Below are 20,402 nucleotides of genomic sequence, written 5' to 3'. Positions count from 1 at the left end.
CACACACACACACACACACACACACACACACACACATGCAGCATGCTTCTCTTTAATCTCTGTATGTGTGCTGTTTGTCAGTCTGAGTGAGTCATGCATTCTCATACACGGGAAAGGTCTCTGCCATTTGTACTGGCCAAGTCTTCTCCAAGGTTGGTATCATAAATGCTAAGCACTGACATTTGAGGCTTTTAAAACCCCTTCTGTGTGTGTGTGTGTGTGTGTGTGTGTGTGTGTGTGTGTGTGTGCTCTATATCTGTGATTTGACTTGTAAACCTTGACAGTGAGTTCTTGTTGTTTTTTTCAAAGCTAAGCACAGACATTTTGGATTCAATGTGGCTTATTTTTGAGGACTAAAGATTCAGCTCCACCAAATCGACAGCAAAGTGTTTGAACAAGATACATCCGATAGTCTGTTACGTTATTTAAGGTGTGGAGGTTAATGAAAACAGCTTTTTTAGGAGTCAAAACTGTAAAGCACGTCAACATTGACTTATTCTTCACTTTACGTTTGATTGATGCGTGTGTGTGTGTGCACCATGACTGAAACAAATAAAATGCTAAAACATGATTACATGGACAACCAAATATGGAAAAAAGGCAGTAACAATAGATGTTAAATAATATTCAAGCATATTTTATAACATTCTATACAGGAAGAAATTATCCACAAAACCTCACTGTAAAAAGACGTTATTGGAACTTCTCTCCGCTGAAGAAATAGTTCCTATTGGCATGGCTACATATCACCAGTGGGAAGTAAGGAACTATGTTTTTGAGGCTTTGATTCAGTAGCAGCACCTCCAACTTGGTCATGCATCCAAAAACACAATGGCGGTCTGTGGGAAGCCAGTGAGGGATCTCATATTCAGTTATATAACTTTAAGGTTCATGTGATAAAATGCTTAAAGTTCCTGTTGTTGTGGAATACATTGAATTTGTTTCCTCCATTTGCACCTTTATTTGATTTAATTACACGTCTGGAAGCAGAGAAAGGGAACATGTGACAAAAGTACTGAGGCCGGTTTATAAACTAGAATGTCATGTTTTCAAGGTGCAAAATGGGTCAGAAACACAAGACTGGCCTTTTTAGATGTGGGAATGATTCACTCACTATCACTTTGTGAGTACATGGAATGGTTTGTGTGTGTAGGTGTGGGTGGCGGTGGGGCATTTATTGAGGTTAGATGACTGGAAAGAAGACAGAGTAAAGGCCGGGAAGGTTAAAGTGTGTGTGTGTGTGTGTGTGTGCGTGAGCTTATCAGTGAATTTCTGATGAAAAGGTCCACTGGAGAAAATTAAACTGTCATGTTTGGCAGAGGCGAGGCGAGCCTACACGTCGAGACAATAAAAATCTCACTCGCATGCGATGCATACTGACATGCGTATAATGTGTTCATTCTGTGTGTGTGTGTGTGTGCGTTTCCATGTTCTATAACACTATGATTTATTCAAAGCCATTTATACATGAAACCCTACAACAGAACCATGCTTTTTGATCAGTTGTTGGTTTAGTCCAAGTGTTTTTTTAGTCCAACATGAAAATACTAATCTATTTAATGGTGTTCAGATTGTAAAACATGATTAACAAGACACCAGGAAAGTTTAAGATCATGCAAACGCGTGGGGCTACATAAAGGATGTGCGGCTGAGCCCTGTGTAATAAAACAGGTAAACGTGATAAAAACCTTTTAGTGGCGAGTATAAAAAGAACCAGATCGGAAAACAGGGAGGCTTCTTATTAAAATGTTACAACATAAGCTTGTAAAAACAGGAGGAACATGTTTTACATCAAGACCTGTCAAGGTTCTGGCTGCAGCTGAGGTAAACCAACGCAGTTATTTCTCTGTTTTTATGGTAAATAAGTTATTCGTTGACCTAAATGGCAGAAGTTGGCAGGCTCGCATATTTCACACATTTCATATTAAATTAATTCATCATTCAGTCCATCTGGGCAAAAAAATATTTCTGCAGTGAAAGATCTACGGAGCTTCTTCTTTTGTTTTCTGAGGAAAATTGAAAGCTGCTCATCACATGACGTGCAACGCGTTTATCTGACGTCATTTCATTGTTTGTGCCGCATATACATATCCGCATATACGTATCCTGATCAAAATGAACAGATGATAACCTTTAAATGTGCACTGTTCCCATGCTAGCTGCACCAACAACGCCCTGGTCACAAGCCCACCTTTCGGACCTGAACTCACATTCCCACCAATTTATTTTTCACTTTGTTTACGCCTTCACGTGTGACTGTTTTTCCTCCTGGCTGAGAATCTACAGAACCTCCCACACCTGTTGCCTCTAGCAGAGGAAGATGGCAGTGTGGTGTTAAAGTGGATTAAAGCCATAAAGTGAGAAAGTATCCCCACACCAGACAAAGCCAACACACAACAGTTCATCAGCTCATTAAACACAGAAGTTGCCGTCCCAGACATCATTTTATTTTTTTTCGAGCAGCAACTTGTAAGGAAGCTTTTCGGGGTGAAAGCTGTAAGATGTAGGATTTCCTTCCTGATCTTTGGAGCTTGTGTGGGATGCGCTAATTGGGGCAAACTAAGCAGAGAAGGTAATTATGTCTTTACATTAAAAAAACGGTTGTGTTTTAACTGCAAGATCTGAGGTGTGGTTAGTGCTCGGGTTAGATAAGGTGTGCTTCATAACACAGTTACCATAAGTGAGGATGAAATATTTGATATGCTTTTTTTCGTGTCTGATTTATATCATGTATTTGGTTGTGTTATGGTGCACATGTGTTTTATTCTTTTTTTCAGTACTCTTCATTGTTTTGTGTATTTGTATTCTTTGGTTGCAGTTTGTTGATCTCTCGTGGCCGCCGTACAAATTACATGGGAACATTTCCCCCCCAAAATTTGCAGAAATCACAAACTGAACTGACACCCACAGCTGCTACATTGGACAGTGAGATGTACAGTAGTCTGATAAACGTCTCACAGGACTACAACACGCACCTGCCCCGTCTGCTGCTCCATGCAGCAAAGTGTCATTTAAAACAGTCGAGAGGATTCAGGGAGGCGTCTTCCCTCTGTCTTATCTGTGTTTTAACAAAACTTTAAATTACATTTATTTCCTCACGTATCCAGACAGTTGGATTTCTGCGTCAGCGACAGATGTGGTTTGACAGACAGGCGTTAGCAGCTGCTGGCGAAAACAAAAAAAAAAACACAATATTTTTTACTTGAGAATAACGGAGCCCATAGCTGTGTTTTCCATCCATCAGTTAATGTTATTTTAAAGAGGTTGTTTTTCAAAAAAGTGGCAGGTTCCAGTTGGAAAAAATAATTGCTCTAAGTTATTATTAAATATGGAGAGGATCCAGAACATCTGTAACAACACATTTTCATTGCTAAATCATCAAATATCGACGCTTGGTCACTATGAAGCTCCAGTTTACCCTCGAGCTAGATGGATGTGTCGGGGACAGCGTGTCAGTTTGCTCTCATTCTAATGTCTTTTCAAAATAAACTTCCGTCTTCACAGAAAGTTAAGTTCAGGCAACAGAACAACTTAGTCATTACATCTTTTTGAGCAGTTGTCCTTTTTTTCAGAAAACAAGGCCAATTTTCTGAGCTTGGAGGAACTTCTCATATTAATGCAGTTCCAGAGTAGCTTCAAGTGAAATGCATCAATCTGGTGCACTTTGAGAGCAAAATTAAGAGGCTAGATCTACAAAGAACGTGGCGCTGTAGTGAACAATTTCATGTCATGAAATCGGTTCACATTTTAATTAAATTGCAGCTCAGTGAAAGAGCTCCTCCTCTGTCTGTGTGAAAGTTCTTTATAATCAGGGGTCATCAGGGTGACACTTCATCAGAGTTTTTAAGTGCTATACGCTTTATTTAGGAACATTCAGATCTGTCTCTTCGTTTTCTCTGCCTCCACAATACTTCAGGTTCAATCACCTTTTTAATGTAAGCGGCTTTAGTGAGAAACTCTCTCTGTCACTCCTCCAGTCATTTCTCTCACCCCAAAAAGGAGAAAAGCTTCAGACAAGCTGCTCTCTTTTTCTTTTGTGCTTCTTTATCATCAGACTTCTCACTGAATGAAATCAAATAGCCCTCCTCTGCACTCGCTCCCGCTGGTTCACTGCGGCACTGAGGTAAGGAAAATAGTTTCATACGGGCATGAAGGGAAGAAATATATAGTTAGAAATTCTGAGAGACTTCAGAAGACCAAAAGAACACCCTCTCTGTCTTTTTAGTGCCTGTGCAAGCCTGTCTCCAACAACTTGCGTACCCGTACAACTAAACTGCATTGACATATTCGGACCGGTCAGGCACAGTTTTAGTGCACGTTAGCGTGCCGCACTGGTTAGCTCATGGCCGCCGCTCTGCGTCGCTCTCATACGGCGGGTAAAGCTGATAACGCCGTCGGTCATAGAAGCCGAGCACCCACCTTCTGGTTTCCCCTTAGGTAAACACTGTTCGCTCTGTCAGCACTTTTTCCATTGTTAGCGCTGTCAGCGCTGTTAGCTGCAAGCCGCCAGCTTAGCCTTCGCCATGTTGAGAGCCGTTGAGAGGCAATGGAAATAGCCAGATGGCGACCTATAAGTTTAGTAAACCATTGTGGTTTGTTATATTTAAGTTGCAGACTACCAAATTAAAATGAGACTTTCAGTTTCACACAGGACACAACATGGGTTAGAGTCCTGTGGTTCGACCCAGCCCCGACCTCCTCTCTATGCGGACTTCTGCTGAATATCATTACAAACCGATTTGTGATACAATAAAATCAAACGTAATCTGGGTGAAAATTGTTTCCCATGTAATTGACGATGCAGTTTTCGTTGTATGAGGTAGTAATCTTTAGGAGACCTGCAGGCTGGCCTTTGAAAAAAGAAAAAGAAACTCCTCATTAACCTCATGCAGAATGATAAACATATATTTTAATGTTTTATGAAGCAGGATATTACCATCATGTTCACACAGTCCAATTACATCTTTTATTCTCTACATGAACCTGAAAACCACGGGGGATTTGTTTCTTCTGTGCTTCTGTCTGTCGAACCGGAGAGTCTGTATCTCTCTCTCTCTTTGTTTGCTTCTTCCTCACTCAGCCTCGTTTTCTCAGCTCCTCTTTCTGCCCTTGGAAGAGAAAGCCGAGAAACAAGCAGCACAACAAAATAAACAACCTTGCTCTTCCTCTCGTCACATACCTCTCCTGTCTGTCTCTTTTGAACTGTTTTCATAGATACTGTAACTGTGTGTGAGAGTGTGTGTGTACAATTTGCCCGTTGGCTTTCAGGGAATGTCGAGAGTTTCAAAGTCCACCGATGTCAAGAAAACAAACAACTAGATGCTCTAAGTTCACAAAGTCTCTGCAGAGACTACTGTGTGAGGTAAGCCTGCAAGCAATGAGGACGCTTACTGTGCACGCTGAGAGCTCATAAACTCTTCCATGTTAAGTAGAGCCTTCTCTTTCTGCCACTCCATATCTTCTTTCTTTTTTACAAGCACTGAAGCACTCTTTGCAATAGACTCAGTATCACTTTTATTTGTTTGTTTTTTCATTTGTTTTGTTTTCTTTGGCTTATATAATGTGTTTTAAATGTTTTATACTTAGTTTTAAAACAATTTGTTGCTCTTAATTAATGCATGTTAAGTTCCTGCTGCTGGGCATTATTAGCCTTAAATACCTGCACCTGGTTGACCTATCACCTTTTAACAGAGTTTACTTTTAATTAGTGCTGGGCAAGTTAACGCGTTAATTTCGTGTGTGTGTGTGTGTGTGTGTGTTAGCGTGTGTTAGTGTGTGAATGTGTGTGTGTACGTATGTCCTTGAGCCTTTTTTGATGGGAAAAAAATAATAATAATAATAATTAAGAAACAACAACAAAAAAAAACAGGTAAGTATTTTTAATTTATTATTATTGTAACAGACTGTCTCATGTTTATCGTTTTGTATTGGAGATGATATGTCCCTTCAGGGTTGCCGTAGAGAAAATGCGACTTCCGCTTCTGGTCGAGGGGGGGGGGGGGCAGAAATAAAGAGAGAAGCACCAGCTGTTGCTCTCCCTGGAGACTACTGGACATCGCTGTGGTCAACTCAGCAGACACTTACATGTTAGTGCACCTATATGCTGAAATTCACGGTAAACGTATTTAAACGGCACAGAACGGGAGCGAGCGAAGGACTTTGAAAGTTCGCGGAAAGATTAACATGAGACAACATCCGGTTTCTTCAGACAAACATCAGAATAAGATGCCAACAAAGTATGAATTATATTCACATTAAGTATGAAACATGCTGCCTGCATCTCGTGAACCAAATGTTATTGCACTTTTGTTCATATAGCAGTACTTTTACAATAAAAGTGCGCAATACACTACTTTTGAATTCATTATTGAACTTTGCCATAACAATGCGATTAATCGCGATTAATCGCAAAAAAGCCATGCAATTAATCGCGAATAAATATTTTAATCGTTGCCCAGCACTACTTTTAACCAATGATACACAAAGGCGTGGCCACTGCTGTGTCCGGGAGTAGGATTTAATTTTTTACTTAAAAATATCACTTATTATCTTGTATGGTCTTAGGACATTTGTAGAACTTGTAAGAAAGTTACCTTTCATTTGTTGTGGGTTTACGGTAACGCTACCTGGATATCCTTCTTCTTGTCTGACTCCTTGGTTGCCTCAGCCTCACTCTCCTCAGCCTCACTCTCCTCATCCTCACTCTCCTCAGCCTCACTCTCCTCAGCCTCACTCTCCTCAGCCTCACTCTCCAGCCCATCAAAAGAACGTCCCTACCCTCCTCTACACTGGCACCCACTAAAATCCAATGTGACAACTCTCAATTCTGAGCAGGCAGCATGAAAGATCCTCTGAGGACCAACACCGACTTCGCTGAGAATTCCCATTAAAGACTTGCCGTTGGCACACTGTACAGAGTGGCAGGCTGACAGAACTCTCTCCCACTCCTTCAGATATTCAGATTCAACTGCTTTAAAGTCCCAGTGAAACAGAAGGTACATGTAGAGTGTCTTCAGTTTCTGTGCTGTGACATGTTGCCGGGTGAAAAGGGAATATTTGAGCGGGGTACAGTAACAAGAGGGATTTAATCAAATTCCGTGCATTTGATTGGACCGCTACAAGTGGGCGGGGCTTATCATGTAGCGATCCTTGTCGCTAAAAGTTGCAGATTGATGGATGGATGGATGTCATGATGTCATTGGTTGAAATTGGTGGGTACTAGCATCGTAGTCACAGCTGATTAGACAGCGCCACTGTTTGAATGGAGGAGCCCCGCCAAACAGACGCAGGTGAGTCGACACTGTTTGTCGAGAAATGCCAAGTGTGTCTTCTGCACCTGATGGTGATCCACTGAACTGTATAAGGGTACAATATGTATGTGTAACGATACAACTTAATGGAGTTCATATCAAACTACTCTTTTTTGTTTATGTTGCAGGGTTATAGATCACAACAATACTCGTGCACAATATAATCTATTCTCTCGCATCACTGAGTGCAGGCAGCACAAACACCTACCAACACCTACCTACACACACACAGACACACACACACACACACACACACACACACACTTACATTCAAATACCACATTCTCTACTCACGCCCCGCGCCCACGGCTTGATTGCGTGTTAAGAGCATTTCTGGCTCTCTCCGTGCGCTTTTTTAGCCCGGTGCCAAATTATGCACGGGGCTCCCCGCGGCAGCTCTGCCGCCCGGTCTCCCCCTGCCTGCCAGCACTCAGTGGTTCGCTCCAGTCGGCGCTCAGCTGCTGTTCACCACCTCACCACCTGCCGGCGCGCAGTCGGAGCTCCAGCCCGGTTACCGAGCGCACACCGAGCCTCAGCCGCCTGCCCGTCTTCTTCTCCTCTCGCTTCAGCCTCTTTGAGCGTTTTTGCCTCCTGCGTCGGTAGGTCAGTTCTCCCTTCCTCTTTTCTTTCCCTCGTTCTTTCTTTGTTGCTGTTTTGGTTCTCCTCTTGTTTTTTTTTCTTTTATTTTTCGCACTGAATTTCAGCAGCTGCTTGGATTTCTCTGTGTTGTGCTGCCAGTCTTTACCGGAGCTTTTACCCGCTGCTTGTTGCTGGAAGGAAGCCCGTGTTCTGGCTTTTTTTGTGTTTATTTTCACCTCTTTTATTTATTTTTTTTGAGATATTTTCTCGCATTTTTCTCTTTTAATTTGAAGAAATATCGCAAATATGTCTTCTCTGATCTCACACGATTTATTTTGATTTTGGTGTATCTCATTCTTCTGTTTGATCTCTTTTATCTCATTCTTGCAGTTAGATTTTTTTCCTTTTCTAAAAAAAAAAAGAGAGCCAAATGGGATTTACATTCCTCTTAAACTTGAATGTTGCGCATGCAGCATGCCAGAACGCAGTGAGGATGAGGATGGTGATGGGCAGGTGTTGCACGGACAGCTGATCTTCATCCACGGAACTGCTCGTGTTTCCGTTGAGACTGCTTTTTGTCTGAACGGTGATCTCAGTTGTGAATCTCGGTCAGTGCGTGCGAATGTGTTTATTGCCACACGCACACACTTTAGCAGCCTGTTTCACTGTCGGTCCTCGTGAAGCAGACCAGGAGGAGCTGACAGGTCGGGGTTTGGTACTCTGTCACGTCCTGTTCTGCATCCCTGATGTGTGTACTATCTGCACACTGACTGTTGCTCCAGATCTGAACCTCATGGCATGCTGACAATTTTTCCATGACATGCCTTGCTTCTGAATTGTTTCTCACTGTTTCAAGATTTGTTTTGGTGTTTGGTGGACCAGAACTGAGAATCGGAGTGCCAACAGATTATTTAACCAAATCAAAGAGCAATCATTGATCAAGATGAATAAGAAGAAGAAAGGATAGCCAGGAATATTCCTATTTAAAGGAATGCTTTAAATCATACAGGTACTACTGCTGTTAACAGTGTCAGTTGAGTAGAACAGGGTGCATTTAAGTGCCATGGTAAAGTATGGAAAAATAGACTTTCTTATTGCTCATCCTACCATCATGTTTAACATACCGGGACGACAAAGAATAAACTACTGTGAGACACAGCCATCGTAGCAAAATGTTAATTTATACTTTAGTTATGTAATTATTGTCATCTAAAGACAAGAACCAGATTGTTTAGAAAAGTTACGGATGATTTGTGTATCGTATAAAAGGGAAAAGGACAGCACATGAGGAGATCGGTGTGTGTCTTCTTCAAACTGACTGGCTGACTTGATAGTGTGTGGTACTTTGAATCTATTCTTCTTTTGATCTTTTTAAATAGCATCGATTGCAATCGGGTGCTTTTGACTGGCACCCCCCTTACCCCAATACAATGGTGTATATAATGGATCATTTAAAAAGCACTAAATGATATGAAGTCATGAGGAACATTGATTGACACATTTGTGAAAGATTGGAATGATAGAATAAAGCAACTGTGAGATATGACAACAAGTATCTCTTCTCTTTGGGGTCTGCAGGGACCCCAGTTGGCAGGATGAGAATTAAATATGGCTAGTTTATTAATACAGCGCTGGTTCGCAGTAGACTCAAGTGTGACATCTATCGGAGCTTAAATACAAACAACTGTTGCAATCAGGAAAATGTGCTTCTTAGTTAAAATGATGGAAATCTTCATAAGTTGGAAAATACAGGAACAAAAAAAGGAAAAAAAAAAACAGAAAACGACCGTGAAATGTGTGACTGAATTCATCAAGACTGCCTGACGGGGAATCCGCCTCCTCCACACAAATAACGTGCGTTCAAAGCTGCAGGCTGGACTTGATGAATGAACAAGGAAGTTTACCATTTGCCATGAATAAATGACATTTTTAACAGTCTTGTTAGAGGAGAAGTGAAGGTTTGTATGAGCAGCATTGTGAGAGGGAAGGCTTGTAAAGAAGAAATGCTTTGTATAAAGGCATGTGAATGAACAGGCAATCCCACAGTGGCGGCACACCGCTCCGCCTCACGCGTCACCGTAGTACCGTGTTTTACGGGTCTAATGTGAACAGTGCACTCCGTGGTGAGCAGTGAGACGCAGCTACAGGCAGGACCGCGAGGCTCAGTGGAGGGAAATAGTCTGCAGGATAAGATCAGTGAAGCTGCAGGCCGCCACCGCCGCCGGCTACACCGTTCTGTGAAGGTGTTTCGTCTCCATTATGCTCAAACAGCATGCGTCGGGGATTCATGATCCCGCTCCATTTGTTCATGACTGTGCGTGGATCAGTCGGCCTGCTGCTGATCAGAGATGTTTGGAAGTCGTTTTTATTTTGTTTTGTAGCCAATGCATGACCGAACCCGGTTATTTGGCACAACACAGATACTTTTAGTTTCTTAGCGTTAGTCCCACACACCACCCACACTTTTTATATTATATCATTATTATATAGTATAGTATAGGCCTTGCACACTCTCACAGGTGGTTGTTTCTCAGGTTGAACATGGGCAGAGCTTTGGCTGAGCCGTGTTTCGAAAAAGTGTGTCGACCCATTGGAGGCGCATGAAAAGAGTTCTGGAAGCTGCAAAGACAGCAGCGACGATCCGACACTCGACGGCAGCGCAGTACGAGCAGACACTGGAGCTGAGTGACGACAGTGACAACTGTCACATGAGCTTCAGTGTTTCCATTCACGTATTTTCATGTCAAGTATCGGATTGGAAAAGCATTAGAAAGGGTTTTGCCTTTGACGAAAAAGAGTTAATATGAAAGAACATTTAAAACTTTCCCAAATATAACAAATTCCTGAAGACGTCTGGTTTTTCTCTCGTGGATGAGCGACTTGTTTTGTTTCCAGTTTGCAACCTCTTCTTCTTCTTCTTCTTCTTCTTCTACTCTGTTTATTGGTAGATTCCAACCATAGAGCCTATCGCGCTAACTTCTGACCAAAATACACTGTAGCAAAGTTTATTCTCTCCAAACAGTTGATTGAAAGTCTCCTTGTTCGCTTTTCTTTTTGTTTCTGCGTCATTTCTAAAGTCAGCTTAACATTTGCTTGATAACTGAAAGTGAGAGACGCTTACTTCACTATTCTCACTCTGAGTTCATCGTTCTACGACTGCATGCGTTCAGGCTATTGATGGAAAAGAGAAAAATGAAATCGGGGATAAATAAATAACGCCTTGCATTCAAACATCGTCATGTTAATTATTTAGCGCCTCTGTGCTGATAATGAATGGAAGTTGCTGCACTTTGACTCCGCGTGTAAGAGCTCATTAGTGTTCCTGCTCTGCAGCTTTGTGTGTGTGTGTGTGTGTGATTTACCTTGGCTGAGTGCCATTAAAAATGTAGATTCAGAGTTGTGGAAAATTGATTTCCATATTGATTTTTGTTGCATATTTAAAGGCTTTCTACAATGAGTGGATATTTCTGATTCGGCCTGCAGTCATGTCGGTATCCTCATGCAGGTTCACCTCACACCGTGTTTGAACTTTGCTTTGTTCAGGAGGCGTTTCCTGCACAGACTACAGATGTGTCACTTTTGCAAGCGGTGACCTGGATGTCCAGCGTTCCCTGTCTGACTCTCAGCAGCAGTACAGCTGCAGGGCGGATTCAGCTGTGGTGCAGCAGACTCGTCCATCTTTTCAGTGCAGGATTTGTCGGGGGTCCTGTAATAGAAACGTGGATTGTAAAACTCAGGCTCGCAGTCCTTTGTAAGTGGGAGATTTGACATTCATGTCAACTTCCTATTCTCAGTAGTGGTGCTGGTAATTTCCTTTTGGAGCAACAATACAGAATGAATAGTGAAGAAAGCAGCAGGTGGTTGGTTTTAATTGAAAAAGCAGAAACCCTGTTGTCCTGTGTTACCTGCGTCTGTGCACCTACTTGATAAATATAAAAGGCTTTCTTTGTTTCGCCTTAGGCTAACTTGAATGGGGACAACAACTCGCCAGAGGAGCTTAAGGCAATTTAGAAACATTGTGAACATGAGTTTATGGTCTTAATCTCTAGTTTCAAGTCTTCTTCAATACAGCATGATGTTCATGTTGTAAATTATGGTCCATTTAGAGTCAAGCAGACCATAAAGCAAGGAATGCTTTAGGGAAGGGCTTGCTGTGATTGACAGGCTGCTACCACGGCATTGTGCGATCTGGGAGTTGTCTTTTTTTTTTCGTCTTCAGTTCATGAAAGTTAACTGCCTAAAAATGTCTTGTTCATTGTTCAGTTGTTTTTTTAGCTCCACCCTCTTCAATCGTTTCTGGTTGCAAAAAAACAAGTTGGCGACATCTTTATTCATCCTCCGCCCATTTAATTGGCTTTTTTCCCCATTATTCTAGATACTAAATGCATAATAAGGAAAGGAAGAATGCACCAGACTGTTGACATTATAATCTGTATCTTAGATTGGACCAACGCAGCTCAATTACCCTGAAGTTATTTCTCAACTTCTGTATTACATTTTCTGTACTCGGTACAAGAAGCTCTTGTGCTTATTGAGGAAAATGCATTTTCATTTGAGTGATCTGTTACATGGAAACAAATTACAGCAATTCCAACACAAACCCAGTAATAGCCCGTCACTTAAATCTACTTAGATCTATATTACTGCCTCCCTGATGATTCATTCAGCTGTGGGCTTTCAAAGCTGGAAAATTGCCCCCATGGCTCGAAAAATGTAAATATAGTGGAAACTCATTATCTGGCCTCATTGCCAGATATGCATGCACACACACACACACACACACACACACACACACACACACACACACACACACACACACACACACGTCAACATTTGTGATGATTTACCACAACTGCCCATATATCACGATCCAACCACCCAAATAGGAACCAATTTTAGTCCCTGAATTAGTCCCAGAAAGACAATCAGCATTCGAGAACCACAATTATTTTAAAAGAAAAAACAACTCTCTACTGGAGGAATGGAATATCTGCAAGAAATATTACATCTGTGGGTTTGGAGTCAGCACGGGGTCATTGTTTCGAAGATGTCACAGCTACAAATGATTTACAAGCTATCATAAATGCATGAAATGTAGCCATCAGCACAGACTGACTGACGTGCTTAATATCGGTCTCGCTGATCGTCCTTCGAGCCTTTCAGCAGTTTGCGGCAATCTGCGCACACAGGCGAGAATACAAAGACTGAACTCATCAATTTTTCTGATTGTAAGGACAGCTGAGCAATATATATTAATGCACACGGACTTCTTGCCCTTCAAGTTTTCTTCATTTTTGGACATAAAGTGTTTCTAGAAAGAGCAGCATGTAGTGAAAATGAGTCAAAGTGCTGTTTAATGTTTTTAAATTAAAGCAGCCGCCACAAATGGCAGGTGGACGGAATTTGATAACTTGAAAAATAGTTTACAATGGCATCAATAATTCAAGAAAGCAAAAGAGAAAAAAAGTAATTAACACTGAGACAAGGAAGTGGATTCATCCCTGATGTATCTCTGTGTGTGTGTGTGTGTGTGTGTGTATATATATATATATATATACTGTATATATATATATATATAGTTGTCACATTCCTTGATTTATAAAAACACACCGCACGTATTTTACACTATAATATAATATGTCAATATCGCAGTCGATCGTGTTCATTTGACTGCGAGACGCCAAAATCGGGATCAGCAATAAAAACGGAATTACTTAAGGAGCCTTACTCTCTTGTATATCAGCTCATTTAAGTTCTGGACTTCATGATTTAGATCAGGGGTCTTCAACGTTTTTCAGGCAAAGGACCCCCAAACTGATAGAGAGATGGAGCAGGGACCCCCGACTATATATATTGTATACAATTATGTTTTATGTTAAATGGGCCTAGTACCGTGTATACGTCTTTATTGTGCATTCAATACTAAGCTATTCAAATAATACACAGGTTCATAGATTCATGTTTTTATTTTAAACGTGCAAGGTACAGTGAGCAGGGTGGCTGTGCCACTTCCATTTAGAAACACCCCTTGTCAGCTGATACCAAGTTTAGAGAATTTTTAAAATTTTTTTAAATTTTTATTTTTTTAACATATTTAGGATGCTGTATATGTGTGGTTTGGGAGTTTATGGCTGGCTGGACTCTCTTCCTGACCCATTTGGAAACTTTCTGCATCGCTGATTGTCGAATCAACCAAAAATTTCGCGGACCCCCTGCAGTACCTCTGCGGATCCCCTAGGGGCCGCGGACCCCCTGTTGAAGACCTCTGATTTAAACTATTGCAAACTGGTCTCATCCAGCATTTCGTAGCTATACCAACAAAAAGTAATACGCCGTAACTCATAGATATTCCATTTGTCATATGACTTGCGTACTTCTGTAACTAATTCCTTAGTTATTTGAACCCAAATGACAAACTTTTCAAGTAATTTTGTTGCATAATCCAACTGTGGTTTCCTGTAAAGACTCACGTTTATTTTGAAAAGACCGTATTCATGTAACGAGGGGAAATTGCCATGTGTTGCTGGCTTTTGTATGAAAAGGCATGAAAAATATGAGGAGTAAGTTGTCGTAAGATATCATAACCGTTGTATGAGGCTACGTTGACTATTGCATCTGTGTGGCAAAGAATTTAACTACAGTATGCACTGAGAACTCAAAGAGATGAGTAATCATTTGTTGCTTTAGAGACAATAACATCCTGCAGTGAAACACACACACACACACACACACTGCACCAAGAACTGTATCACACCCAGACGAACAAGACACTATCCACAACCTCACTATGCCAGGGAAACCAACCGTGGCTCACACACCTACACACACACACACACACCCACACACACACACACACACACACACACACACACACACACACACACACACACACACACACACAGAGTGAAGCCAGCAGCCAGATGAACATCACTTGAGAGCAGATGGGGGTTAACAGTGACACACTCGCATACATATGCTCGGCAGTGGCTTGTCCATAGAGACTCACACTTACAAGTGGACCAGAAACACACACACATACACACACACACACACACACAGACTGTGGGTGTGACCGGTGCTGGAGGTGCGGCCCGTCAGGGTTTATGTGATTTTTATAAATTATGATATATTATAATATTGCAATAGTGGATTTTCTGGAAATCCAATAATTAAATTAAACAGAGAGGAACATTTGTGTTTTTGGCTGATCCGGTTCGTTGAAATACCCAAAAAATCAATCAATCAATCCATAAAAAATATATAAACATACTATTTTATGTTTGAGCTTGTCAGCTAAAATGTGGACACAGACGTGTTGATTGGTTTCTGTTCTATTCATCACAGTAAACACTGAAAATCAATTTGAAATTTGGCCGATATGAAGAAACATGAGTTGTTTTTGTTATTAGTGCATGAAAACGCCATTGCAGGCATAGGGAATGCTCTGAAAACGCTCTCTGTTGCTGCGTCTACACGTGGATGTTTCTCTGACAGCCGCCTGATAACAAAACGTAATGATGCCAGAAACCACCAGCTTCCTTTTGAACGACGCCGTTTGCTTGTTTGTCTCCGGAGTTTGCTTTCCTGACAACAGAGCTCATGAATATGCTTCTGTGCAGCCGCGTGACTGACTGCCGATGTACTTGGTCGACTGCTTGTTGACTTGCTTGTCGACTGGCTGACTTGTCTGCTTTCTGTCCTCCAGTTCACCGTCATTGTCAGCATCTCTCTTCGCTCTGCGCTCTCCTCTATTCTTGATCTCTCTCTCTCTCTCTCCGGCTTCTGCCAACATTTTCAACTAAACTCTCATTAATGCAAATTGCCTGCGCTCTCTCTTTGCTCCAACATTCACAGCCCTCCACTGTGTGTGTGTGTGTGTGTGTGTGTGTGTGCGTGTGTGTGTGCGTGTGTGTGTGTGTGTGTGTGTGTGTGTGTGTGCGTGTGTGTGTGCGTGTGTGTACGCGCCCAGTCAGGAGTCAAGAGGAGTCCTGACATTTTGAAACTCAACCACCTCCCTGATTCAGCAGAAACAGATGGAAACCTCTCCTCCTCCTCCTCCTCCTCTCCATCATCTGCTTTCTTCCTTTCATCCCCTCTCTTTCTCTTTGTACCTCTTTCCATCTGTAGCCTACTCTCTCATTTGGAAATAATTTCACTTCATGTTGCTGTCAATTCAATTTAAATTCAGGTTTTGTTAGCTTGACAACATGTCAGACCTTCAACCCTTTAGTTTGTTTGTTCTGCTCCTAATCAGTGGACAAATCTGTTTTTCCCCCACCTGCTTGGTTCAGCTTCTTTTCACACATAAGAAAATATGAACCAAAATGTATCACTCAGAGACGTGTGACAATGCGCCCTCTCCTGATTAGTTAGATAAGTCAGGGACGGAGTCGAGAAAGTAAACACAGGAAGAAGATTCTGAGGGAACGTCTCTCGCCTTTATGTACCGTTCATTCGTTTATTTAACAAAAACAGCCGGCAACCTCCGGGTCTGAAAAGTGAAGCCAACGCTGAAGTGTCTTAAACCTGCATTATCTCTACTGACCAGCAGGGGGCGACTCCTCTGGTTGTATAGAAGTCTATGAGAAAATGACTCTACTTCTCTCTTGATTTATTACCTCAGTAAACATTGTAAACATGAGTTTATGGTCTCAATCTCTAGTTTCAAGTCTTCTTCAATACTTACTTCTTCTCTTACTTTAACCCTTTCACAGTGTGTTTTCAGTTCATGAAAGTTAATTGTAACATTTTGGTAGATGTGATCATTTAGATATCAAGAGGGCAATATGTTTAGTTGCTAGTGCTGGTCAGACTTTATATCATTTTTAGGCTAGTTGCTAGCAACCTTTAATTGAGCTCATCCCTCTTGTAGTGGAGTTGGGCAAATTTCTGGTTTTGCGAGTTTTGATTTTATACAATCCAGCTTAACTGAAATCCGTCATTATGTTGCCTACTGGCAAATAGAAAATAGCCCACATTAGCAGCCTGTGCTAATGACATCACGGCGCCAAATCCAACTTACATTGCAATGTAACTGGCACTTCATTGCCTAACTTGGTTTTATGAGAAAAGAATAAATGCACACTGTAAACGCATCCAGATGAACATCAGCCTTAACGTTTCATTATCTCTGCTTTCACTACTCTTCCTCTGCACCTCCCCGGAGCTCTTCGCCCCGCCCCTTTTCTCTGCAACCCTGAGGCGTTCAACTGACAGGGACAGACGTTAAAACTGCACCAATACAACAACAAATGAAAACACAGTAGGAGGAAGCTACACTCTCACGGTTCTGGTCTGATGTTTGGCTTAATAGCAAAGCGGTTTGAACATTTTCACAGCGGCCGAACTCTACTTTGTAGTTTGGTCAATTCAATGTCGTATCACGTTCCCATCACAAACAAACTTGTTTCTGAGCACGACTGGTCTGTTCACATCTGCCCAAACATATGTCACGAAGGGCAGGGGGGGAACAAACAACAGTCCAATTCAACAGGACTAAATAATGCAGGTCTGAGAACTATAAAAACCTCCCCTATCACGCTAAAAGCTTTTTCCCCAGACGACCATTATAAAAGAGACGTTGTAGACGGAGCACCTTGATGTACAACAAGGTCATGTATTACTCTTTATTATGAAGACCATTTGTCAAACAATAGACTCAGAGATTCCAGCATTTCATTATTTATCAATTTCATTCATTCCCAAACCTATTTTCACTTTGTCATTATGGGTTATTGCCTGTTGATTAATAATACATTTGCTTTATTTTTATTCGTGTTTATAACACGATAAAGTGTGGAACAAATGGTGAAGGAGTCATATGATGCAATATGAAAAAAAATCTATTGAGTAAAAACCATGTTTACAAAAACATGTTTGGATTACTGTTGCAGTTTCCATGTTTTCTTCAGCATTCAGTCGTGTCTGTCGGACAGCTTTCTGTCACGTAACAGATGAGACTCTGCTCTTTGAGGAAGCTCTGAGGGAATCGCAGCGGTTGGGAGAACTAATCCCCCCCTTAATAAAAACACATACATGAACATTGAATGTGAGCAACATCAACAACACATGGGACATGAGGAGGAGATCAGAGCGATGGTGAGAAAAGCATTAATAAATAAGCTGAAAAGGTAGAAAATGTAACTAATAGATATCGCCATGAAACTTCCCCGGGTCATTACTGGCATTAAGACAATTATTTCTTTTGTATTACAAACTTTCTAAGATTTTATGTTTTAATATTTAAATACGTCGTTTCATCTCATCAACTATGTGCTATTTTGCATACATTTACAGAACAGACATTGTAACATTGGATGAAGACGGGTTAAACATTCTTGTTTCATCTTGGTGACTATAAGATGAAAGTTTTTACAGAGGGAACTATAGATATCTCTTTTTATCCCTCCATAAATCACAAAATACTGTCAACAGCCTTGGGGGGGGGGGGGGAAAAACTATTTTCTCCATGTTTTTAGTCCTAAAATATTCTATAAATCAGGCTATGAATGATATATAAACAAACCCCTCGGGAAAGACCTTCAGAATATAGATAGGAGTGAAACTGAAAAGTTTGGTGTATGTAGGAGCTACTGAAGTGCAGAAAAAACTCCTTTTGAGAAAACAGACTTTGAAGACACTACATAGGTGAATAGGGTAAAACTATCAGATATACATTACATTAAATATGTAAATCAGGCAATAACTAATGGAAATCTAAGGACGCCAATAGACAAAGAAGTAAAATAAACAGATGTGTATTTTGATGTTTTTGTATGGCGTCTTCAGCACTCTGTCCCAACTCGCGCTCTATTTACTGTCTCACGAACTCATTCAAAACAATGATCAGGACACTTTCATCGTTTCTTAAGAGCTTCACTACAGAACGCAATATTTATCTGCAAGCAACAACGATTAAAACATACTAAAATCCTCTGCACTCTCACCATCTTAAAGAAAATGGTGGTTAAATATATGCAGAGTGATGAGCAGAGTTGTATTTGCACAGCACTAAACAGGGGGAAAAAGTCAGTTTATTTTAAGTCATTGAGAGAATTAAAGCTTGAAAATAGAAGCGGAGGATCCGTGGAAGCAGATCAAGGGCGGGAGGAAGAAAAAGAAGATGTAAAGGTGAAGAAGCGAGGAGAAGAATAAATACAAATGCAAAAAAAAAAGATGACGGAAGAAGGAAATGAGAGGAATCAAGGAAAGGAGGGGAGGAAAGATCAACGGAGGTAGTAATAAGAAGAGGGTAACAGAACACGAGTGGAGAGGAGAGAGAGAAGATACTGAAGAAGAGGATGAGAAAAGGTGTAAGAGGAGTGCAGAGGAGAGCGTGTATGTGTGTGTGTGTGTGTGTGTGTGTGTGTGTGTGTGTGTAATGACTGATAAAGCGAGCCTGGCGTTGAATTATAGATGCAGCCGAGGTGAAATTTTCATGAAAATGTTGCTAAGCCATTCAAAGATTTGTCAAACAAGCTCATACATGACCTGAGAGATGGAGGGATGAAAGGATGTAGGGAGTGAGGAAGGAGAGGTAGCTTGAGGAAAAGGAAGGATGCGGAGGAAGCTGATGATTGACAGAGGGGCGCAGAAAAATAGGAAACAGGGGATAGCAGGATGGCAGGTAGAGAAGAAAGGGAAGAGGATGGGTGGAGAGGAGAGACAGAAAGAGAAAGCACAGGAGGTAGAGAAGGAGTAGCATGCATGAAAGGACAGAGGGATGAGACTGAGGGGTAACAATCTTATAATCATATAAAGAATGTAGAGAGGGATAAAGGAAAAGGAGTGAATGACAGGAGGTAGAGAGGAAAGAATGGAGGTGGTGGAAAGTCGTATGGAGCGAGAGTAGGAGGTTAAAACGGGTTAATAGAGAGATAGAAAGGATAGAGAGATAGAAAGGAGTAGGGGCAGTGGTAACCAGGAGCTGAGGAGATTAAGGAGGCAGAGAGGAGCAGTAAGGATGGAAAGGAGACGTTGAAGGGATGCAGAACGGTAAAATCTACAGAGAGGAAAAAAAAGACAAAAAGGAGGAGAAGAAAGGAAGGGAGCATAAGAAGGAGGTAGCTTTGATGGAGAGAAAGGAGATAAAAAATGGTGCATGAGGAGAGAGAGAGAGAGGAAGAAAAAGGACGTGATACTGATGGCCAAAAGGTGTTTTCATTCATCTTCCTGATTTGTGCTGCTAACAAGCTAACACTATGAAACCTTTTCTATATTACGTTAGCTAATATATGCTCGTGCAGGCCAACAGTAGCTAGCTTGTGAGCTAATCACATTTCCAATAACTCAGAGCGTTGAGTGAAGTCAAAATGTGGGCACGACTATTTTTGAAAAGGAATGGGAGATGACACTCTGTCACTCACTGATTGGTTTGATTCATGTTGCGTCCAAAACACACCTTTGATTAATCAAGAGACTAAATACAACCTCTTTGCGTCCAGATTATGCACCATTTAATTAGCCAAAGTGGAGTTGGTACCGTCCTAAATGCGCTGGCACCGTGCACTATAG

At 41.4% G+C, this 20,402-nt stretch overlaps 1 protein-coding gene across 6 annotated transcripts in view; it reads left to right on the top strand.

The window, feature by feature from the left end:
- The first annotated feature begins 7,687 nt into the window (after positions 1-7,687).
- The window catches only part of raly (RALY heterogeneous nuclear ribonucleoprotein), a 100,600-nt gene continuing 87,885 nt past the window's right edge, over positions 7,688-20,402 (top strand). For 4 of the 6 annotated variants that reach the window (XR_004212982.1, XM_031853155.1, XM_031853072.1 and 1 more), the window contains exon 1: positions 7,828-8,497. Coding sequence is in view for 3 of the 6 variants with exons in the window: in XM_031853155.1 (XP_031709015.1) it covers positions 8,364-8,497 (134 nt within the window). In the remaining 3 variants the exon portion in view is untranslated. Of the gene's footprint in view, positions 8,498-20,402 lie in introns of all 6 variants that reach the window. The other 2 variants (XM_031853447.1, XM_031853366.1) reach the window with 2 other exon arrangements.

This window comes from Anarrhichthys ocellatus, unplaced genomic scaffold (assembly GCF_004355925.1).
Source record: "Anarrhichthys ocellatus isolate YVR2014 unplaced genomic scaffold, GSC_Weel_1.0 scaffold1, whole genome shotgun sequence".
Taxonomy (NCBI): Eukaryota; Metazoa; Chordata; class Actinopteri; order Perciformes; family Anarhichadidae; genus Anarrhichthys; species Anarrhichthys ocellatus.
This window is presented reverse-complemented; position numbering and strand designations above follow the sequence as displayed.